Source organism: Acanthochromis polyacanthus, chromosome 4 (genome assembly GCF_021347895.1).
Source record: "Acanthochromis polyacanthus isolate Apoly-LR-REF ecotype Palm Island chromosome 4, KAUST_Apoly_ChrSc, whole genome shotgun sequence".
Taxonomy (NCBI): Eukaryota; Metazoa; Chordata; class Actinopteri; family Pomacentridae; genus Acanthochromis; species Acanthochromis polyacanthus.
This window is the reverse complement of record NC_067116.1, coordinates 30248870-30274255: the sequence shown is the minus strand read 5'-3', so window position 1 is coordinate 30274255 and position 25386 is coordinate 30248870. Positions and strand designations below refer to the sequence as shown.

The window sequence follows — 25386 nt, the reverse complement described above, 5'->3', positions numbered from 1 at the left end:
ACAAAGTTATTCATGAAATTCAATAACACAAAACTGCAAATGAGTGTGCCCTGTGTTACCAGGACCTTTTTGTCCATTTAGGGCTTTGGCACCATTTTCAGATTCAATGACATTTTGTTTTACAAAGTTCAGAATCAATGGATTTGATTCATTCTAGTTGTTGATGATTCAGTTCAATGATTAAATTCAGACAAAAACAAATGTTGCACAAAGAGCTTCTTAGAATTTATCCTGGAAACAACCTCCTTGTTGAGTTATACCACATTGTAAATACATTTTGTAGTTGCACAGCTGCTGACACATATCTAATCCCGATATGTTTTGTGTTAGTATATGTGGGTTGTATTGTGTTAATGTTTGCTGCAGTGTTGGATGTCCCTATTGGTTCTTTAATGTCACACCTTTTATCTTATGTTGCTGTATGTATCTCATAAAATCAAATAAAAAAGTATTAATTTACATATTGAATGTAAACTGTAAATAGTGTTTACATAGTCATTTTCACAGTGTTGTACAGTTTATAAACATAACAGGATTTCACTAGGGTGCCAGAAAAAATAAGATTATTTTTTGTTAAACAGGACTTTTTGCTGTGTATTTCAGCTTGATAACAAAAGAAAGCCCTCTGATCATTTTCGTCATGTCCAGTATACCACTTTGCTAATTTTATCATTTTACGTCCAATTTAAATCCAAACAGAGGCACAATTCATATGTAAATATTCAGCTATGTCTACCAATTAAAAATTACTTGGACAATATAGTTTCATGTTGGAAATGTTTTGTGAGGCTGAACAGGTGAATATGGGTGGCTTCATCCTCTTCTCCTGTCACACATCCTGGACAGCCTTTAGTTAATCCGAAGGAAAATAAATGCACACACCAGGTACTCTGCGGCTCTCATACGCTAGAAAAAATAATCCACGCAGCACCACTTGTTTAAAACCAGTTTGCTGGATCAGTCCGTTCATACAGGGGCATTGGAAAAACAAACAAAAAAACAGTCCGATGCGCAAAAAGCAGCTTTAGACACTCACCTAAGCCATGCAGCCTGATGGGAGGCAATTTGTGCAAACTAAACCGTGTTGTACTAAACATTATGCTGAGAAGCTGTCAGGAAACTTTATAATTCCAGTCCACCACATCTCGATGTGAAGTGCTGTATTTTTCTACTCCACTTGTCTGACAGCTTTAGTTACTTTTAAGATAAAGATTTGACACAATGGATCATAGAACAAGAGCTGAACACATAGCACAGACTTAAATATTTAACCAGTGGTTTCCAATCTTTGTGACCTCTTTCCAAAAACGGGACATTTCAGTTGCCTTTGAGCTGTTAACAGCACTACAAAGAGCATCTTATTTCCCTCTAAATTTCTCACATAGTTTCTTATCAATCAATGCTCCAATGTTCCAATATTTCACAAAAGAAATCAAAGATTAGGAAAAAAGGAGTCCAACTTCCCCCATTATCTTTGTCAGATGACTTGACAAAAATACTGGACCTCAAGTTAAAAAGAACACCGATTCATTTAATTTGTTTACAGAGCACCACAATGTTGGCTCTTTGTCTAAAACATGGTTTGCAAGACTTTTTTTGTAACTGAAATTTGTGTGGAAATCCTTTGTGGAATGCTTTGAGCAGGCTCAGCCATCTTTTCAAATGGACTGTTGTCATAAGAATTGAGACCACTGAGATGACCCAGACCTGCTAGAGTCACCGGCTGCCTTAATGTTTACCTTCTTAGGTTTCTCTTGAACCACTCATCCAAACTTCAGATTCAACTCTGCACTTCCTCAGGTCCTCAGCAATACTGCTGCACATATGTAAGTGGATCAGATGAGTGGTTGTCGAGATGCGAAGAATACATACTTGGCCAACTTAACCAGGACAAGCATACAAACACAAAGATTCCTTGATTTATTGGGAGATTGCAGTTCATTTTCTCTGCTTGTATTGTGGTCAAAATATGTCTCCTAACAATGCATGTGTAGATGCATATTTACATTATGTTGTTGGCTCTTTGCACAGATGACAGTAACTCATGTGGTGACACTTTCCTGGGAAGTGGAACAATCAGAGCAAGGGAGGCATGAGTAAACTGTTAACACTGCACCACCAGAAATGATTCAGTCTGCTTATAGTAGCTGAGACACACTCGCTCAGAGACAAACTTCCCTTTGTCTTTGTCTCACTAAAATTTCTGGAATTTGCTATTGCAGTGACAGTTTTCTGTCGTCCTTACTGGCAGTACAGTCAGAAATAGAAGGATGTCTCCAGTGACACAGGTCAGTAAAATGCAGACTGGGTTCTTCACATCAGTGGCTTCAACAAATATAAATTAACTACCAATACATAACCATAAACTTCAATGTTAATGGTTCAAATTATGGTGAAGTACAGATGATTCTTTTGTTGCTAATAGTGCTGAAAACAGCAAATTGCTTTATCACCTGCATGCGGCTGCTTATAAAGAGAAAGGACAGAGCATCCTGTTTGCTCTCTTGGCTGAGGCAAACGCTGTGAACATGTGGCAGTGGTGGCTGACATGTCACTCCCACACTGCTCATTTCCTCCGAGATCTTGGAGTCTCATATGTAACCTGCCTTCCTGCCATTGTTAGTTAAAATGCAGCAATGCACACTGGACAGTGCAGGACAGGGTCAAGCCCCTGACTTCAAGTCTAGTTCAGTGAAATCGGGTCAACAAATTAAAACAGGTCATCCTTTACAAGCAGTGTTTACAGCTTTATGGAGATATACTGTAGTTTAATGCTAGTTTTCCTGCTGTCAGTTCTGTGTGCACCTTGATGAAATGTGGCTAAGATGTGTACCACATAACTGCAAGGCCCTAGGATCATTTCTTAAATGTCATTCTTAAACATATTTACATAACTTAAAACATTATAACATAATTTTGTCTCTAAATTATCAGCGAATTAATCCATGAGTTGACCATAACAGATGTCTTTTTGTGAATATGCTTGCTGCAACCTGACATTGTGATATTTAGTTTTTCTTCCATGTATATTTATATATTACAGTCTGAACAAATCATTCTCGAAAAAATGGACAGTTTTTTTTTTTGTTTTGTTGGGGGGGAGGTTTCTTATGTAGTGTAACACTGGCAAAGGCATCCAAAATAGTTGAGTCAAACCTGTTTTTGGCCAATATCATCCTTTCTGTGGCTGAAATACTTCCATACAGCTAACATTGCCTTGCTTTCTTCCTTTTTAGCGCCTCTCCAGTTCTTCACCAATTTTGTTGAGCCCACATGGAGCCTGCATGTTAACAAACGCTATCTTGCAAATAAAGCTTTAAAAATCCTCCATAAAACCCCTTAATCTGAGAATTTTTTGTTCCACCAGACTTATCCTGTAGATTAATCATGGAAAATAACTATCAAACAGCAAACGAAGTTGTAGCATAATGTGTTTCAGAGACTTCCTGCGATGTGACTCATGTATACAGTAAGCACCCCAAAACACCCACCACGCTGCCTTTAACCCTATGAACTCCATTGTGAATTTATGTGCTGACCCAGCACAAAGAACTATAATAGCAGGGCTTTAGCCCAACAGAGCCCCCGAGCAGAGAAGCTGCTGACGTCTGTGCAATGCTGCCACACAACAAGCTGAACACACATTTCCACTGCAGCATATGGTGACTGAACACTGGGGTCAGCCAACTACACAACTCTGACGTGGCTGAGCTTGAACACCTAGTGGTCTCGTGACAAAACATACCATGACAAGTTCTCCTGCATGTGTGTGCACGCCTCTTCCAAGTAGTAATCTACTATCTGAAATAGTGCAGCATGTTCTTTTTTTTTCTTTTTTTTTGCTTAGTTTTAAGTCAAAAGAGCTTTCAAATGTACTCTTATTTTTGAAAGGACCCCCTTTACCCCACAGTGAGGCCTTTTCTGTTTCCACTTACTTGATGATGTAGGTGGAGTATAAACACTTGCAGCTTACTCAAGTCATGTTTTGACCACAAGGGTCAGAGTTCCTCTTTTACGCTGTATATAGATCCGTAAAGATTGTAGAAAACTGTCTCTGTAAACAAGTTGTGCTGTAGCTGTAACCATGCACACTGTCAATGGCTGGTTCAAAACCCCCCTTGAATCTGTGTTGTGTCATTTTTGTTTAAAGAAGTCGGAAGGCTGAGATGACTTCTTTGTGCCATTTATTCTGGTAACTGATAAATATAAGGAAACATCTGGTCAACGGACTCGGCCGTGTCGTGTACAGCACACTCGTGCACGCTTCTCAAGGACCGACGGTCAATTTTCCACAACTGTACAATATTACAACAAGGCAATAAAACAGGGTATGTACCTGGTAAATATCAGAAAACATCTGGCCAGTGCACAGCACACTGAAAAGGGAGCGGCACGTTCATTCGGCTAATGCTCGCAAGATGGCTAGCTCACACAGTGTCTGACTCCCTAAATATGTATTTAAGCAAATAAAAACATTAAATATATGTCAGCACACTCCAATGAACATCCAAGTAGATCATCGTGTACATATACTTATAAAAGAAACAAAAGGACATCAAGAAAACAATCATTTATGAGCCTGTGCTGTGCTGCACAACCTACCTCCTGCACGCCTCTCAGGAAATGAAGGTGTGGCACTGATGCCAGTTTCACACTATAGCTCCAGAGAGGATGCTATTGAGCAAACAACAATAAATGAAAACCAAATTACAACAAGTGGAATTATTACCTCCACCAAGGAGGTTATGTGACACCCGGTGTTTGTGTGTCTGTCTGTCTATCTGTTAGCAAGATAACTCAAAAATGTCTGGGCAGATTCACATGAAATTTTGAGGGGATATAGACTATGGTAAGAGGAAGAGCTGATTTAATTTTGGTGGCAATCCGGAAAGGATCCTGGATTCTGGTAGCTTGGAAAATCCAAATTGAATCTCCATGTAATCTCGTATCTCCATGTTTGGAGATACAGGAGAGTCAGTTTGGCATTGTGCGAATTGAATCGCGTTTCCCTCCCGGTCCAGTTTGGTACGACCAATCATGGCACGGGAGGCGGGAGTTGATGCTGCGTCATCTTCAGCGCCTGGATCACTCATAAAGATGATGCCAGAGGAGGAGAAGGGGGGCCAAAGCGAATCTTTTGTGGTCTCTTGGCGTTTTGGATGGCGTTAGTCGTTGCCTCTTTTCACTTGACGTTTCCGACGATGAGGAGGCAGTGGATCGCTCGTTACTTTCGGCTTCCTGCCATTGTTTGTACCGAGGAAAATCCCGTTCCAAACGTGAGTAAATTTAAGCAACTTTTACACATACGCACCGAATTGGTTTGGCACCGATTTAAAGTTATTCCTAACACCGCTAATCGTTCGGAAGGAGTCTTTTGTTGCGTAGCCTTTTCAAAAATAAGTGTTGTACTTGAGAGTACCCCATGTATTCGCAGATTTTTGTGACAAAAACGGCAGTAGTCATTCACCGCGACGCTTTCTCGGCTGCATGCCATTGTTGTTTGGACTACATGGACTACAAGGTCGATTTGTTTGTGCGTCACATCCGTGTTACGCCGATTGGTTCTTTCTCGTTCAAGCTGCATTCGTTAGCCCCTCCTTTTTGAAATCGTCTCGTATCATCGCAATGCCAGACTGCCTTTATTTGTATTGATATTAATACATAAATAAAGTCAGTCTGGATTTTCCAGACAAGGATTCTGGATCACTTTGAATTTTTTAGTATGTTTTAGTATGTGGTCCAAAATATGACAAAAACATCATAGGTTAGTATGTCGTCCAACAAATTAGAGCAAGGTGTCCAGATAGCTCAACTGGTTAAGAAGGTGATTCGTAAACAGAACTGTCAGAGATGCAGGTTCGATTCCAGCTCATGCTCCTTTACTGCATGGGTTTCCTGTTTTCCTCTCTATCCTTGGCGGAGGTCTGCACTCTCTGAGTGCTTTTCTAGTTTACCATAGATGCACTGTTACACAACGCTTTTTCACAAGTGTGACATTAAGTGTTGGACCACATTCTTGGTCTAAACACACTTCTCAGATGTCCTTAGATCCCCTTTTTAAAGACTCACATCCAAATATTGGAACTATAAACTAAAAAAAAAAAGACCTTCAGTGTTTGGAGTAACTTCACTTCTTTCCATTATCCACAGTCAAATGCTCCTTTTTTATGTTTGGCTGTATGTTTTCCCTCCTGAGAAGTCTTTAAAGATGTGCCTTGTCAAGCATTTTTGCTGATTGGAATCTTGTTTAATAAATTCTGTATCTGTGATGATATTGCTTTTCTATTTCTTAGTAAACAAAGCTTGGTGTATTGTTCTTCTACGGATGTGATCACCACCATAGACAAAGTCAGGACAGATGATTATCTTTGGATCTCGCTGTATTTTCAACTGCAAAATGGTATATTTCTTTGTTGGCGTGTCAGTTACTGGCATAGATTGTATATCGCCAAAGTAGATAAATCACCTATTGTAATGGTAATGCTTAGTTGTAAGACAATTGGAATTTCAAATTGGTAGACTGACTTTCTTTTCTTTCTTTTTTTTTTTTTTTTTACCTCAACTGACGTTAAAGAATGTGTGGCAACCTCTTTAATCGACTGCTTATGCACCTCTGTTCTGTTGATGTATCCAATTAAGTTCTGATGATGCTGCAAATATGAGATGTTTCTCGTTGCCGCCCTTGTCAATTGTTTACATTTGTTTCAGTAACTTTGAGCTTGGGATGTGAAGCACTCGACTTCAAAAATGTTGACCTACATACTCGCTGCATCTCGTACATTTTGATCTCCAGCTGAGGAATGCTAAACACATCAGCTGGGAGCTACAGGGTTTGCAACATTCATTCAATGTCCGAGAACATGACTTGGTGCCTGTTTGTGCTCGTTTACCAGTTTGCTGGAATTTTGCTGTTTTAAAATAGTGTATGTGAGCACAGAGAGCAGGAGAGAAGCAAAGTGCTATAAAGTGCCTTCAGGTCAAATAACGCCTGCTGGGCTGCTGTGGTATGTCATCGGAACTCTGTACAGTGAAGTGTACAAACCACCTCGTTGTTCTGTGACAATGTGACATGCTGTAGTTCTTTCAAAGTCTTAGGTCTTTGCAAACTTTTGCACAAAACTTAGACTTGTTTCACCTCCATTTGTCTGAACATACAGCACTGACTACTAATGACTGAAGCCAAAAGGACTGAAGCAACAGTTTTGGAGTGACACACGAACATTTGTTATAATGAATAGAAGTGAAAATAATTGAATAAAAGAAAAAAACATGCATTGGTTAAATAATTAGTGTTCATTTGGTCATTGATGCTGCTGACTAAAGTCAAATCACATTTGTCAGCATTATGTATTAAATTTTGGCTAATTGGTTAAAAAAACCAAACATAATATTCTACTTCTACCCATTGGCCTGACAGGTTCTCAACACTCAATATTCCAAAATATTTCTCAAATTGAGTTCCACTTCCTGTATATACTGTAGGAAATACCCTTAAACATGCCAGCACTACTGCTAGCTCAATGCAGTGGTGTGATTTGGATACATTCAAATGTGTTATTTTTCTACTTGAATAAATCAGAGGTATAATGTCCACAAGCAACCAGTATTTTCCTGCAACAACGTAAATTCTTTCCACAGCAGACGATGCAGATGAGTTCACATTACTGCAAATACAGGAACTGCAGTCTCTAAACAACAGCGTAAATTTACTCGGCAACAGCTGCAGTTTAAGTGTACCAGTAAGCCATGACAGCGATCCAGTAGCAATACTTGGAACTGACAAATTGCATGTTATCTTAATGTTACACCTGTGCTTGTACTCACTTGACAAACCAAGAGTGCTGTGGAAAAAGTCTGAAGGATGTGTTTTGACTTTGTTGACAAGCACAGATGCCAAAGTAAATGAGCAGTTTTGAATTTAAGCAAATGTGGAAGCGCGGTAGTCTTTCCTCTGTCGTTTGGAGCAGACAGAGCAGGTTATCGGTGTAACGTATTAATAAGTCACTATGTCAGTGGCTTCTGAACACCGTTGGACCACAAAATTCTTTCTAATGGCGCAGTACTTATCCACCATCTAGCCTAACAAATGCTACCAGTCAAAAGTTTGACCACACCTTCTCATTCAGTGCGTTATTTGTACTATTTTCTACATTGTACATTAATACTGAAGAGTAACACTTTTCTGTTTACACCTAATGCCATATGTATTCTTTTGTAGTTTTGGTGTCTTCAGTATTAATCTACAATGTATAAAATAATTAAATAAAAAACACTGAATGAGGAGGCGTGTCCAAACTTTTGACTGGTAGTAGTCTATTCATTTTGAAGTTAAATAACATAGACTTATTGTTAGTCACACAGAAAAAAGGGGATCTGCAGATTTACAGATACAAACTTAAGTTTGAATTGTAGTTTGAACCTGCAATCAATACAGTTAAACGCTAATATGTTGAATTTATTTCTATCAATTTCTCCAAAATATAGATTTGCTTGTATTTAGTGTGTACAAGAGCAAACAAAGCAAAGGACTAGATGGCCAGATCACACATGTATGATGTAAGGAATGCACTATACTGCCCAAAAACTATTTGTTAAGCCTTTTGTCATTAAATATTGTTCGTCGGCTCAGATTTAGTCATCTCTTATTTTACTCTATTTTTTCCCGTCAGACCTTTTCATCTCTTGTTCAGATGGTTAATATTTTTACAACTATTTGGCTCCTTGAAGGATCACAAGACTGGTAGCATGTTACTACCATGAACCATGTATTGTCATGGAAATAACTGTGGCTGCATGTGCGTTTTTTTTTAAATATGATGAACAAACAATGTCCAATTATGTAATAAAATTTGCAACACCCACTTCCGCTGAACTGCTGCTCTCTCTCTCTATATGAATTCCGACTTACCTTCCGCAACGACATGAAGAAAGAGTTGAACGAGTTTAGAGGTGAAATCAACCGGCGCCAGGTGCTCAGTATACGCAGAGCGTCCTTTTGTTGCTGTCCCTGAACACGAACCTGGTCTGATGAACAATCACCAATACCACTGAGTGGTATTGGTGATTGGGATGAACTATGACCGGAATGCAGAATATTTCTGTTATCTACCCTGTAGTCACATGTATATTCAGCGCAATCATACCGTCTGTTGGCTCTGAAGACTCTAGTTTCTTATAATTCCTATTTCTAGTCTGAGAAATACATTTACAAAAACTGCAGGAACCATATTTCTGTCACAAATAGCTCTGTTAATGAAGATGATTTAGAAATTTGAAATGCATTGGATAGATTTTGGACTTATTCATATTTACAGTCATATAAAAAAAGACTTTTTTTATTTGAACGAGCTCCCCTTTGAAACAAGGCACGTGATCTCCTCCAGCATCTAAAATTTGCATTTTGGAGTCATTTTCATAATTTTAACAAATTAAATAGCAAATCAGTCACATGGAAAAAGTAAGCTCATGTCCTAAGTTTAAGGTATGCATTTGTGTTACAGATGGAGAGGGGAATTACCTGTGAATCTGTTGGCTTTTGAGACTGGGAGATCTAATTTTCATGCAACAGTGTCTTTCTAGAGCAATCAGGTTTGATCATAAGAAAACAACTGCTCCATGACAAAGCTGGCAATGAGACACAAGTGGATGGTTCAGCTTCCACTTGTGGTCGACCAGTGTAACAGCTGATTGTAGAATTTGACACGCCTTTCCAAACCAGCTGGATATGAAAGACAGATTTCCGTTGTTTGTGATGCTACTTGGACAGAAAACCATGGAATGTCTGTGCCGAAGCACTGGACTTGTGATAACATTTTCCCATCACACATGCTGGGATAAGAGCTTTTCAACCCTCTCATTAGTGGAACGTTTGGAAGGAACAGGCCCGACCTTCCTCCGCCACTTCGTGCTGTGAAAAAGCCACGGGGATGGCTGGATCGGTGACAAAGAAGACCGCAAACCCAGACATCACTGTACAATACAATGCTCCAAAAGGAGGGTTAGACAATTTAGACGTGCTGCTGACCTTCTACAGCTGCCAGAGGAGAGCTTTGCTTCTTGTAATCTTTTACAGCGTGCTGGGTGTGTCAGCCTACAACACCTTTGTCATTTGGGTGAGCACAAATTGGAACAAACTCAGACTGACAACAAGATGGCTTGTCTTTAGAGAAGAACTAGGTAAAGCTTACATATCTCATATCAAGAGGACAAAAGAATTCCCAAAAGCCCCAGTATCAACAGCCATGGTGAAGAAGGTTAAAAAGAAGAGGTCAGACAGTAGTTCCAGCTCAACAAAGTGAGGGTTTGTGCTGTACATTGCGAGCTTTTAGTGTAATCGAGCGTGTAGAGAGTTTTGCGGGTGGCAGCACATCTTCGACAACGCGCAAAAAACACCAAGTGCATTTGGAATACCAATACAGTGAAATTGTGCTCATCTTCTCCTGTCTAGAATTCATAAATTTAGGGATTTTTAGAAAAAGGTAAATAGGCATAAGTTGGGAGAAATTAAAATGCTGCTGATGTTATCTCTGTTGTGCTGTGCTTGTTGTATAATTGTTTGATTGCTCGAAGACTTTGATCAAGAATCATACAAATGGAATTTTCAAAACATAATTCCTGATTTGTCTTAATAATCTTGTCTTTTATGACTTTCCAAAACTATTCCAATTAGAAATGTGCGGATTAAAGTGACTTTTAACATAAATTATGAGTACGACATGAAAGTGAATGACATTTTTACAGATAATATATGGGGATTATGATTAAAAAAGTACACTTGGAGGGACTTCCGGTGACGCTGAAGCGAATGGCAGCCTAAAAATCCTGCTCCCAACCGGTTTGATATTTTCTCCTGTTGAAGAACATTAAGTTAAAAAAAACTGTACTGAAATTTAACATGGAAGGGGACAAACAAAAAAGTCTAAATGTAAACAAGCTTTAGGTCATAAGGGAGAGATAGTCGAAGAGACACACGGCGAGGAGGAAAGCTACGAGAGCAATGGCGGGGAAGTAGCTAGCCCGGCTTTGCAGGCTATCTACAACGAGATCCGTGCGCTCAGGTCAGACCTTAAAAGTGAAATGAGTGAATTCCGACTTACCTTCCGCAACGACATGAAGAAAGAGTTGAACGAGTTTAGAGGTGAAATCAACCGGAAACTCCAGGAAGCCACAGGTGAGCTACAGGCTACCATAGCAAGAGTGGCGGAGGCAGAACAGCGCATAGGCGACATTGAAGAGTGGGACACGGCTGCGACGGAAGCGCTCACCCAGGCGCTAGAGAACCAAGAGGCTCTGCAGGCTAGGCTAACCGAGCTAGAAGCGCGCTCACGCCGGAATAATCTCCGCATATATGGAGTGCCGGAGGGATCAGAGGGGTCCAATCTACCAGAGTTTGTAACGAAGCTGATAACATCAGAACTCGGCCCGCCGGTCACGGACATGGACCTTGGAATATATGTATAAATCAGATTGGCACAGAGTCAGGGATTGTAAAATAGGAATAAGGGACGTATCTGATCATTCAGGGGCATATCTCAACCTGCACCTAAGTAATCAATGGAAAAACACACTTTGGAGACTTAACACAAGCATTTTAAATGACAAAACAGTGCAGAGCCAGATTCAGCAGGAATTTGAAACATATCTAAAAAATAATGATAATGGAGAGGTGTCCCCAAACACATTATGGGACGCTGCAAAGGCAGTCATTCGAGGTAAAATTATCGCCCTCACAGCTTTTCAGAAAAAGGAAAAACAGAAGACTTGTTGAACTACAAGAGGAAATGAAGTCATTAGAAATTAGACATATTGAACAAAAGGATCCTCAGATATTAACTAGAATAAATAAAATTAAACAAGAAATAAATGGTATATATGATGAGGAAATTGAAAAACAACTTAAATTTACTAAACAAAGGTATTATGAGACAGGTTCTAGAGCAATGAAACTCCTTTCTTGGAGGATACAAAAGCAAAGGGGAAAGAATACAATTTCTAAGATTAGGAATCCCAAGACTCAAAAGGTTTGTAGTGTCCCAGAGGATATTCAATGGGCTTTTGAACTATATTATAAAGACCTATATACACAACCGGACATGGCAGATATTACAATAATAGAGACTTTTTAAGTTCACTAGACCTACCATCGATATGAGAACAACAGAATAAAGAAATTATGGCGGAGATAACAGCAGAAGAATTGAATAAACCTATTTCAAGATTGAAAACTAATAAGGCTCCGGGATCAGATGGATACCCGTCTGAATGGTATAAAACATTTAAACTCCAAATAATACCTGTGCTGCTTAATTGTTTTAACCATACATTGAGAACAGGGGAAGCCCCCCAATCATGGAAGGAAGTGGTGATCTCTATCATTCCAAAAGAAGGTAAAGATTAAAAGGAATGCAGCTCATACAGACCAATTTCAGTTTTGAATATAGATGATAAATTTGCTTCAATCCTATCTAAGAGATTGGAATCTGTTGTCCCGGAGCTGATAGATTTAGACCAAACAGGATTTGTACTAAATAGACGGACACAGGATAATTTAAGGAGAACGCTACAAGTGATGAGTCATATTACATCAGAAAACATCAGTGCAATGCTGGTTAGTCTGGATGCCGAAAAGGCTTTTGACTCAGTGGGTTGGGAATATCTGTACAAGGTACTTACAAGATTTGGCTTCAAAGATGATTTTATTAAATGTATTAGAGCATTATACTCATCTCCAACAGCCAAGATTAAGGTTAATGGACACTTGTCGCAAACCATCTATTTGGAAAAAGGGACTCGCCAGGGCTGTCCCCTTAGCCCGACTTTATTTACGTTTTTTATTGAACCCCTGGCCCAAGCAATTAGAGAGGACTCTGAGATAAAAGGGATTACGATCAGAGGAGAGGAACATAAGACTTACATGTTTGCAGATGACGTCCTGCTTTTTATTACAAGGCCTGACTCAACCCCCCCCCCCCCTCCCCCCAGAAACAAAAAGGAAATATGATTTCAAATGGGATTCGCCCAAAATAAAATACTTAGGAATAAACCTAACTAAGAACATGTCAAAACTTTTTGAAAGCAACTATGGCCCCACCAATAAAGATATCAAATCTGACATTTCTAGATGGACTCTCCTCCCACTAGATATGAGCAATAGAATAGAAATAATTAAAATGAATGTGTTGCCATGGCTTCTTTATCTCTTTCAGTCTCTCCCTTTGGAGGTACCTCAAAAACAATTTGATGAGTGGAACACCTGGATCTCAAGGTTCATTTGGAACAATAGAAAACCTAGGGTTCAATTTAAGATATTACATTTGAAAAAAGAGAAGGGAGGAAGAGCCTTACCATGCTTACAGGATTACTATTATGCTGCACAATTGAAACCTATAATATACTGGTGCGCTCCAAATTATGGATCTAAATGGAAATTTTTAGAAATCTCATAGCTAAAAATTCCAATACAATCTATAATAGGAAATAAATGCCAAGCTGAAAAACATAACAGCTTAAATAAGTGGACTTTGTTCACCCTCAAGCTTTGGTTTAAGGTCTTGAGGAAGTTACAAATAGAGAAGCAGGTTGGGGTCTTGAATTGAGTAGCATATGATCCAGAATTTGAACCTGCTAGATTAGACAGGGGCTTTAAACAGTGGGTTAAGAGAGGCATCACATCATTTTGTTCCCTCACCTCAAACAACAAATTTCAGAGTTATGAGTCAATTTCAGACAAATATGGATTGGAAAAACAGGACTTCTATAGATACCTGCAAGTCAGAGACTATTATAAAAAACTACAGACCAAAGAGGAGGGGGAATATAATCTGATTTCCATATTTCATGATGTGTATCAAAAAGAAGACAACAAAAAGTTGGTCTCAAGGATATACGGAAGTATACAAGCTTCTAAAAATCATTCTATGACATACATTAAACGAAAATGGGGGAGAGAGTCAGAAACACAAATATCAGAAGAGACTTGGATGGAAATATGCGAAACACAAGCGACCACTGCAAACTCAAGATTGCTGAGAGAGTTCGGCTGGAAGAATGTAGTGAGATTTTTTATGACTCCTAAAATAACAGCCCGGCAAACAGGCGTACAGAGCCGAGGTGTTTGTTGGAGGCAATGTGGTAACTCTATGGCTAATCACTTTCATGTGTTTTGGGCCTGCCCGAAAGCCCAACCATACTGGAGGGAGGTGGCAGCTGAGATAAATAAAATAAAAGGGGTGGATTTAGATTACTCTTTTGTTACTTTATATCTGGGTAAAATACTAGATACAGTTCTACATAGGGACAAATATTTATTGAAAATACTTTTGGCAAGTAGTAGGAAAGCTATAACCCGGAAATGGTTGCAGTCGGACCCTCCAACATTGGACCATGGGATCATTAAAGAAATTTATTGCATGGAGAGACTTACTTTTGTTTTGAGACTCGAACTGGAGAAAGGTATCAAACGCTGGGAAAGATGGATTGTGTATGCACCTTGAATGATGTGACATTATATTGTGATGTATGTGTAAAAGAATCTTTGATGTAATTGTGACACCCATGATGATCTCATGTTCTGTTTGTATATGTAAATGAATAAAAATTTTAAAAAGTATAAAAAAAGTACACTTGATCGGTGTTTCTCAAGGTGAAGTTAGTAGAATGAAATATATACTAAATTTATGATATTCAACAAAATAAAACACTACAAAAAGGAGACAAAAGTGAACACAGCGCCAGGGTTTTAAGGTTTAAATTCTGCTTGAACCACCCCCTGAGCTACCCTTGTTCAGTCTAAGGCTAATTCAGTTCTGCTGTAAAGTCTGGATCTAGCTTGGCGACAATTCAGCGGAGACCTGGAGAAAAAGTGCTCAGAGTTCTGGGAGTATTTACCTGCCTCTTGGCACATTCTGCCTCTTTCCCCCATCTGCCTCTTTAACTGTGTCAGTCTGCTACTGCAAGCTGACACCTTTATCCCTGGAGGTACTATAGACTCCATTTGGTGTTCCCCTAAACGTCTGTAATACCTCAAGACGCAAACACACACATACACACTGTGGTCTTGACTTACCGGGCTGCGTTGAGTCCAAACCACACATGAGTTCAAGTACAGAGAAAACCCTATCTGCTGTGCTCAGATCACTACTGTTCTAAAATTGACACTTTTTCAGACTAATTCTTTTCAGCTGCTTCTGCTTTTCTTTCACTATCTCTGCTTCCTACTGTTTCATCAGATTTTCTTCCTTCTTCTCCATTCAGATGTAGTAGTCCACTTGAATCACTGAGCTGGGCACAGTTTCATTTGCCTGCTGTGACTGCCCTGAAGGTCCCAGTGTGAGAGAGAGAGACACTTTGCGAATGGGGTGGGTGGGACTGAGTTGTAAAGTGGGAGGAACCACTCTACAGGAAATGTTGAATGACATGCACAAAGACAGTTTTTTTTTTTTTTTTGAAAATCTGCTTTTCCATATAGAAAACCTGGTAGTTCAGGCTTTTAAAGCCAGGAGCACACTACTTAACTACCAAATATAGATTTACAAGATCATTGGAATACCAAAACATACAAACTAAACAATATTTATCAGTTATTACGGTTACTACACCGTAAAAAAATATAATAAAAATAATAAACAATTTTTTTTAATTGCCCCCCCCCATTTTGTAATAGAAGTATTGTTTCTTTAATTAATTAATTTTTTGTTAAATGAGAGATATCTTGAAGAATTACCGAAGTCTTCACTTCAGTCATTTTTATTTTACACATGGAAATGTCCCCTATTAAATATTTAAAAGCAACAAACCCACATGATCTTATGTGAAATTAGGATGGGAAAATTTTGTGAATTTCAATTTTTTTTATAGCATGGTTGTTTTACCTTTTTTTTTTTTTGTGAACTCAATGCTAATATATAAATTTCCTTTCTCAATGATTTTTTTCCTCTCTCTAGTATTACTGCACTCTTTTTTTTTTTTTTTTTTTTTTTTAAGCTAAAGTACGGGATCTTTTTATACAGATGAACATGCATTACATTTCGACTCTGACCAAAGAAGTCAGCCTATCAGTTCCAGGTAAATCTCTCTGTACTTCCCTGTGGACTGTTTTATATTTGAATTCCGTGTGTGATATTCATCCGCTGTTCCACTTGTAGTGATGGTTTTCATGTTCACTTGCAATGATGGCCACAAACATACAGTACACTTACTTTTTCCATAAAGAAATATTTTACCATTTAAAACGTTTGTTCAATACATTATAGAAAATCTAATTATCCTTGTGGTGTTATTCAAGTGTACCACCTTTATCTGTAGGCATTTTTCCAAATGTTCTTGGCCGAATACGTAAAACCTAAAAATAATAAATCAACTATTTCTAGGATGCCCTCTCTCAAATGACTAACGCATGTCCTCACAGAGCTGATACACTCATCATGCGCAATAAACCTAATTATGTATGTGGAGAGAAGGAAAAGTCATGTGTAAAATTGTGCAAATGAGAGTGAGCACATATGCTGTTTGTGTTTTCTCAGCTAGTGGTCACACACATGCAGCTAATGAGCACACAAGACTGGCTCATTGTGTCCCTGCACATTCTTCGTTAAAACAAGGTTAGGGGGAAGTGCTTCAGTTACAGTCTGGATCCTGCTGAAGTCTGTGCAGCTGCAGCGTAGATCTGTACCAGTGACGAGAGACTGGTTGAAAGTTTGCGTTGCTCATGAAAGTGTTTGACAAACTTGTCTTTCATATCATGTTTGAATGTGTGAAAGCAGGAAGCATCCACATGAAAAAGAGCGTTAGTGCTTTGATATTTCTGCTTGGTTCTTATTTATTGTTAAAATTTTTGATTGCCAGGCATATCTAATAATCATCTTTAGAGGATGCAGGCTCAAAAACGACGGAAATTGCTGAGCTTGACTGCTGTTTACAAACTCAAGAATGAACGTAGTGATTGAATCTGCAAGATTATATAATAGCGTCACTTTGAGAGGGAACTCCCATCAACTCCCTGTGGAAACAGTTAAAAATACAGAGATGCACTGGTGTGATGCCAAAAAGCAATAGTTGTCTGTTGATTGGAGTTGCTATGGATACAATAACTCCTCAAGGAGGAGATGCTGACTGGTTTCTCTGTGAAAGCCTGAGGTCAGTAGTGAGTCAGTGGTTTCAGGATTTTGGGCAACTGATTAAAAGGTTGGGGTCTCATTTTCAGATTTGTCATTATCTGTTATGTATAATTTGCATTCTTTTTAGCTTATTTACAGCACAGACTGTAAAGAAAAATTTACAAACCCTCAAAAACATAGACTTCCTGATAAGAGTTTTGTTTTATTAGTTTTGAAGCAGAGTATAGAGGCTCCAGCCATCTCCATCTTGGAAGGGCCTGACTCTCCCTAACTCAAAGCAAATCTAAAAATAAACAAAGAGGTGGTGCGTGAGAGGAACTAAGGTGAGCTATGCAAATGTCTCAGTGCCATGGACAGCCCTTTGACAGCACCCACTTGTTACTCAAAGCAGCTACACCTGTGATTATACATAACTTTAAACCTTAAATAATACTATTGTCATGAATGTGAAAATTAGCTATCGAGACCCAATTTTTATTTATTTTTTTAACAAGGCTGTAAACATGTTTAATTTCTGCTTAAACGTTGGGCTTTTTAGCATGGGGATCTATGTAGATTGACTAACTCTTGGAGTCGGCATCAAGCGGCCATTTGTGGAACTGCAGTTTTTCCACATTACTTCATTTCACAGCCTAGGAGGTTGCCGACTGGTTTGTGATAGCTTGCTATTGGCATGGTTGGAATACATACTAGTTGAGCATGAAGATGGAACTGTGACATGTGAAAGATTTTTCAAACCAGTTATTTTGTGTTTGTTCAGCAGGTATTTGCTGAACTATACAGTTTGCCTTGCTGCCAGATCTATTTTCACATATGAACAGCAAGTGCTGTTGCAGTAATCTACAGTGAGATCTTCCACTGTTGCTCTGAGGTTTTATTGCATGTGTGTGATGAGTTCAGGCCCACCTTATGCAAACAGTGACCAGACAGGAGGAGGGAGTAGCAAAAATCACCCAGAACTGGATTGTAATTTTGGCGTCTCTCATCTACAGCATGCTGTGCATAATTATCAACTGAAACGTTATTACTGGACCTGGAGCAGTAATTACATTTTCTTATTTACTGACCAATTAACTATGGACCACTGATATATTGTATCCCTGACACAGTGTCCTCTGTCTCTCTGGAGCTGCTCTTTATATCAGCGTTGGCTCAGCCTAAATGTTTAACAGAAAGTTTGTCTTCAATTGGAGATGTAGGGATTGTAAGACATGGACAGGGAGGAGGCAGAAGTTTGGTCTAGTCAAAAAAGCTGTTGTTTTGCATTATGGAATAAATCAAATCCACAGTTGTTGTTTTTGTTGTTGGTAAAAATGCAAATGGAACCAAACCAGTCTGCAGGTAGTCACCTGAGTTTGCCTAGTTGTAATACTGCCTTTAGACGAAACTGTAAAATGCTGAGCATTTGGTTGATTTCAGATAATAATTGAAGTGCAAAGATACTGGGCTCACATTTTGCAAAGTTGGTTCCACAAGCTCTGCTTCTTTGTATCCTTAAGATCCACTCAGTCAAGTCGGAGTTGGCAAAGTAAAGTATGCTGAGATAGATGTTTAATTTCTCTTTCAGTTTTATTTAATGTGTCCTTTCTGGGTGCAAGGGTTGAGTGCACAATTCATTATGTTTGTAGTAACTCATCCCTTATCTTTATGCTCAGGTCATAATGAATTGTGTTCAAATCATGCTGTTGTAACAAAATAGGCCAAATGTATAAAAGCATTGGATTCGGAATTAACACTGGATCCTTCCATCCTCACACCAATTGAGTGTTTGATGTTTGAAGTTCACACTGTCAACTCAAAATGGAAACCATATGGAATCATTCTTTGACGTTTGATTCATGGTGAGGAGAAAAACTGAAAAATTGGGACACTTTTTTAAAAGTTGCTCAGGCCATTTGTGAAAAAATCCTTGCCTCAGTCAGTCAGATTGTGTCAATCATCGCAAGATTTTTACATATTTTATTTTCATTTGTAAGACATGCTGTATTTGTTTTGGAAGCACGGCCTAATAGAAATATGAGTTTGTTTAATAGGCACATTTCACATTTGCAAAACAAACTGGATTGTTAATGAGTCTATTGTATTTGCAAACCACAATGTGAGTTGTAGGGCATTTGTACAGAACATGTTTTGGTTAATTGTTGGGTTGTGGCAGGACTCCATCATCCCCATCACAGCTGCACTTGATGGATGCACGAGTTCCTTTTCATCTAATTAGTTTTTTAAGATGGGGTAAATTATGGTCAGGGGTCTCATTATGATTTTTTTTTTGTCTCTGCAGACACATCATGACTGAGCTAATTGAAACGGAGAGGCTCTATGTGGAGGAACTGCAAAGCATCATGGAGGTACAGTATGTCCTGTGCCTCTCTGTTTTGTGAAGTGTTGTCTTACTTATATGCAAAATAGCCACAGCCCTTGAATTTCTTTCTGCTTGGCAATGGGCTTGTTTTGAATGCTTAGCATGACCTTTTATTTTAACACATTAAGGGATCATTTCAAGCAAATACCACTTGATTGATGTTCAGTTTGTTGTTCTGAGCAAAAACAGTGACAAGAACCTTTGGGAAAGAAATATTAGCGTCATTTTGTAGCTGCTCATTTTTGGTTAGACCAACATTCAGAGATAATCTGTCTAAACTGCTGAGTCTGTCCGACTGCCTCACTGTAATATCTCTTTTGTCTGATTCTAATCTAGCAGTAAAAATGAAGCTCAAGGGTTTATCAGTCGCATTAATGTTGAATATGCCCTACATGTAAATTGGGGTGAAGTTGATGTCAAAATATATTTGTACAGTGATAAAGTACGTATCAACAAAGTGTCATTTGTTTTCTCTTTGGCCTATAATTCATTCCCATTGGCCACAGACTGGGACTGGACTGAGTTAGAGACGACAGTGAAATGGAGATTTTTTTAAAAAATCTCAGTTTTACTTGTAGTTTTCTGGTTAAAATGATTAACTGTGATATTTTGCTATCTTGGCAAATTTCTGGTAAATTCTGCTTTTGTTTTTCTTCATCATTGCCACATGTCTGCAGGGTTATTTTGCTGAGATGAATAACGCAGAGCTCAGCCACCTCATCCCACCATCGCTGGAGAACAAAAGGGACGTGCTGTTTGGCAACCTGCCAGAGATTTATGAATTTCACAACAGGTAACTGGAATTTATCTTGGACATTGCCCAGTTATATACTTATGTAGCAAGAGTGCAAAGGCCCTGGAATTCCTGAGCTGATCAAAACTCAGATAAGCTCTCCCTCTCTCCAGCACTGACCAACACCCATCTCTATAGGAGGATTGAGACATTTGTATTTCTGTAGGTTTTCATTCACAGAAGGATGGAGCTCCTGTGAACATTTAAACCCCTGGAATAACTTCTTCTTTTTAAAAGACAATGACTTTCAATTATATGCTATGGATGTTTGTTTAATGAACTTTCATGCTAAAATCCCTTTTCAGCTTCAGGAGACCCTCAGCCGGAGACGTCTCTGCATTCCACAGATCAGATAACAAGTCGTAAAACTTTATGGCAGGAGGCTGGAACAGAGAGAGACACACTCTTTAACTGAAGAAACTAATTACTTCAAAGTTCATATTTCTGAGATTTATTTTGTTCTTTCCTGATTACCAAAGTTATAGTGAGATTATGTTGTACATCATATCCGAATTTGACAGTTATATCTGTTATAGAAGTCTAGATATTAATTTGTGATGTTTAATCATTTCTTCCCCAGGATACTATGGATTTGGAATGAATTCCAGTATTAACTTCTGAATTTCCTCTCTATTTAGGTTGAATGATGACCATTGTATTTACCTGTTACCAAATCTCTGACTTGTTGTTATATTTTCACTGTGATACATATTTTTAATGTCATAAACATATAGTTATGAATGAAATGATTCACATAATATGAACATATGTAATAATCTACACATTTAGGAACATGACTGTCTCTTTCACACAACTGAAATATGGTGGAGAGATAGACAGATCGCGTTTTAATCGTTTAATATCCCAATGTTTTAATTCCCTCTGGAGTAGTTTTCCATCTCTCCTCTTTGAGACAAAGGAAGGGGTCATGTTACCACCCAGAGATTCACGCCGAAGCTTCCCTCCGCCTTGGGGTCCTCCCATGGTCCCTTTGGCCTGATATAAGCCTAAGCAGCCTCCACCTTCGCTCTTGCTAGCTTACCGACTCTTCTCTCTTGCCTCTTACGTACCTTACCCTCTCTTCCTCATCTGGCCCTGAGAGGCCCACCAAAGTCTCTCTCATTTTTCTCTATCTAAAGCGCGTTTTTCCTATCTTTAAAATTCCCTCACCATCTAAGTTGTTAACTATTTATCTTTTAATGTTTTTGTAACTTAAGGAGACATTTTGCTCGTTATTCGTTTTAATCTGAAGAACCGATTCAGAACCAGCATTTATTTTTCTTAATTTTGACCGTTTTTCATCAACACCCGTTTTTCTTGGCTAAAGCCTGAGAACCATCATTTTTATGCCAAGCAACACTCAGCTGAGAACTCCGGAGGCCTGCTGGATCAGGTCTTTGCATAGAACCGATCAATCCGCGGCAGGACATCCAGGCGGCCATAACGACGACGCACCGCTCCGAACTTGCCAGTCAAGACCATGTGCATAATCTGAAGGCCCCGCAAGTCCCAGCCCCATGACAGTTCACTTCAATAACTCCAGCTGAGTTTGCTCTGATTCCATTCTATGGGTGATGTACTAACCGCTTGGTCAATTAATTCATTTAATCAATTTATTCTTTTACAAATCATTAGAATTCTTAATCCAAATTACCGATTACCTCGTCAGGTTAGCTCTGGCTAATCCTCACCATATTTCCTTCTCTCTCTCACACCTACTTCCACATCTCTCACACATGCACACACCACACACACACTCCCACATTCCACACATGCACGCACACACACACATGTAGTCCTGCACGCACACACACACACACCATATCTACATTGTATATAGTTCACTTGTCATTATTTTCATAGAATAGTTAATAAATACCTCATTTTAGACCAAATTACAGTCTTGTTTCTTTGTGTAGAATGTGGTCAATTTAACCGAGGATTCAAGACTTTTTGATATGAGATTGATCAAAATTTTTATGAATATTAATTTTTTTATTAATATTAATTTTTTCCCTAGAGATCTAGGGTGGTGCCCCAATTATTAATAACGAGAGCAATAAATCATAACGTAGTACCGCTACACTTAAAATGGTAGTATTTATATAGCGCTTTTATCCAAAGTGCTTTACATGATATGTCACATTTACCCATTCACACACACTGATGGCGGGAGCTGTCATGCAAGGCGCTAACCACGACCCATCAGGAGCAATTAGGGGCTAGGTGTTTTGCTCAGGGATACCTCGACATGAGCACGACGGGCCGAGGATCGAACCGGCAACCTTCTAGTTACAAGACGGCCACTCTACCCACTGAGCCATGCCGCCCCATGTACTTTTATAACGCGGTGATTAAACTGATAAACCGATATGTGATCTGCTGTTGGGGACAACATTTGAACTGAGGGATGAAACCACTCCTCTTTAGCTAAGTGCCAGCTAACTACACAAATTCAGTTGCAGTTAAACAGCAGCTCCTGAGGCTTTTTCGCAATAATGTTTCCAAACCCTCAGATGCTGCTGCTGGATGAAAACCTTTAACTGAACTTTACTAATGTCCTCCACAGTTAAATGCAGTGGCTGTTTGTATTCGTATCCTATATGACTACAAAAATCTAAATGTCTTCTTTCAGTGAAGCAGTGGTAGAAGCCTTGTGCATCAGGGGTCCTTGTGATCACTCAGCAGTTTAAGTACATTTTAACTGTCTAGAAATAGGAGCCACTGTGGAAAATAACATAGGAAAATGATTTTATGCAACTTTACATTGTGCTCATGTTCAGTGGCAGCAAAACTGAAGCATTTTAGATCAGCCTATCCAAACTTTTAGACACTGGCAGGGGTCAAACTCTGAAAATTGTGCATCCAACACTCCATGGTGCAATCAGCAGCTATTTCTTAGATCCACCATGCCAAAGGATTTCTCTTAATGTTTTGTGGTCTCCACATCCCAGCCAATACTTGCCAAGATTTTAAAGACAGAATAACTACAGAAACAGAATACTGAAATTGTTGGATCATGTGTTCGATTTTTTTTTTTTTTTTTTTAAATTTGGTCAACAACTCATCAGAGAACTATTAAAGTGTCTGATGTGTTTTGTCTTCCATACTTGTTCATAAATTATCTGCAGGACATTTCTGATGGAGTTGGAGAACTGTGCAGAGAAACCAGAGCTGGTGGGAACCTGTTTTCTGAAAAGAGTAAGTCCTTAAGAAACAATGCTTCAAAGTAAAGAAATACATTTTCTACACAGAGCATAATTGCTCATATTTTGCATCTCTTGTTCCGCTTTTAGATGACTACAGTTTAGAATGCCATATTCTTTCCTCTGATGAATAATTGATCATAATACAATGTTTAACCTGAAGTGCAGTCACACCAGGAAAACATTCATAGTCTGATATTATTTATTTTTCTGAACTAGAGGATTTGAATATGTCTTCTGACATTCTTCATTTGGTGCTGTCCTTGTTCAGCCCAGTTCAGACCCTTTTCCCATTTGTGTCAAATGTTTGCTGGCTGCAGATAGATCAGTCATGTTTTTTGAGTGAATCTGAATTATTCTGTTTTTTTTGTTGTTTTTTTTACTTAAAGGTGTATTTTAAAATGGGACATTTAGAATAAAGTTGTTTTGATGAAAATCAACTTAGATTTTTTTTCCCCCTGCTGAACCCACACATGAGATAGACATTTGCAAAAATGAAAAATGAGGTCATTCTTTCTACCTTTCAGTTTCTGGCTCAGATAAATTGTGCCATTTTGGCAATTGTTTTTTTAAAGAAAACATGCTTTTCAAACCGGTTTTGGTGTTCACTGGTTAAATGCAATGCACTGTTATCTTTTTTTTTTCCCCAACTGAACAAAAATAAAACAAAAACTGTCAGGTTAAAACCAGATTCAAATGGGATTTCCATTGGGTCCTGTTTTGGATCAGAGGCTGAATAAACAAAATTAAAGCAGATGAACACCATGAAAATGTATTCAAAAAGAAACCGGGTTTTCATACGTTATTGTAATATTTTTTGCATGGTCATGTTTCTTTCAAATCAGTGGAACAGAATGAGCAGATTAAGTCAATCAGCCAATAAAATGTTGCGTTGATAAACTCAATGTTTGAGCAAAAGCTGAAATGATTATAGGACCTTAACTTGGACATGTTTTTATGTTGTCAGAAAGAAGAACTTCAGGTATATGAGAAGTACTGTCAAAATAAACCTCGCTCTGAAGTCCTCTGGAGACAGTGTGGAGACAGCCTCTTCTTTCAGGTAACACACACAACACACAACTTTTAGCTGCATCCAACTTTATTGAATCCAGATTCCATATAGCAGGCAACTATTACATAACATTCAATTCGATCTGTGCTTCTGAAGGTTTAGTAAGTTAATATTTTCTTCTTAACAAGTGGTTGGGAAAGAAGTCCTGAAGAAGTTCAGCCACAAAGCAGTTACAGTCCATATCTGTTGTTATCCCATTTTGTGTCTTAAAGAGCCTTTGTTACACACATTTACACATTCATAAGTTCATTTTTTTGTCTACTAGAATATGTTTACATATGTTAGTTTAAAAAACTAAACAAAAACGTTATTCTTCTCAGACTATGCGTACCTACAGTGCCTGTTCTCATCCTCTCTCTAAAACATTCTGTTTCAGCTCCTGACTCTTTAAAGCCCAACTCCCTTTAAGTTCAGCCTGCTCTGAGTGGTCAGATAGAGATGTTGCCCAACCAAAAGAAACTGTAGTGAGGAAAAAATGGTGGACTGCAAGGAAGTTGATTATTCAGCCGAACACATGACACGACACATGAACAGTTTCTTTCCACAGGCTGTTGCTCTGATGAACATTCGAAACCAGTCACAGTCTGAATCATGAACATTTTATTAATTTTTCTTGTTACGTATTTTTACATTTGTTGTTAGATAATTTGTTTATTATTTAATTTTCTATCTGTCTTTTACAAGAGGGTACTGTAAAATACCGGAGTCAAATTCCTTGTATGTGCTCACATACTTGGCAAATAAAAGTGATTCTGATTCTGAACTAGCTGCTAGGCAGACATTTTGAAAATGTGTCACTTGGCGACGTAGATAACTAGCAGAAGAACAGACTGGACTTC

The 25386-nt window shown here is 38.6% G+C and overlaps 1 protein-coding gene across 8 annotated transcripts in view; it reads left to right on the top strand.

The window, feature by feature from the left end:
- mcf2l2 (MCF.2 cell line derived transforming sequence-like 2) overlaps positions 1-25386 on the top strand; it is a 137966-nt gene that overhangs the window by 58847 nt on the left and 53733 nt on the right. For all 8 annotated transcript variants that reach the window (XM_051947577.1, XM_051947575.1, XM_051947570.1 and 5 more), the window contains exons 16-19: positions 19396-19462; positions 20154-20269; positions 23401-23470; positions 24443-24535. In XM_051947577.1, the coding sequence (XP_051803537.1) occupies positions 19396-19462; positions 20154-20269; positions 23401-23470; positions 24443-24535 (346 nt within the window). The remainder of the gene's footprint in view (positions 1-19395; positions 19463-20153; positions 20270-23400; positions 23471-24442; positions 24536-25386) is intronic.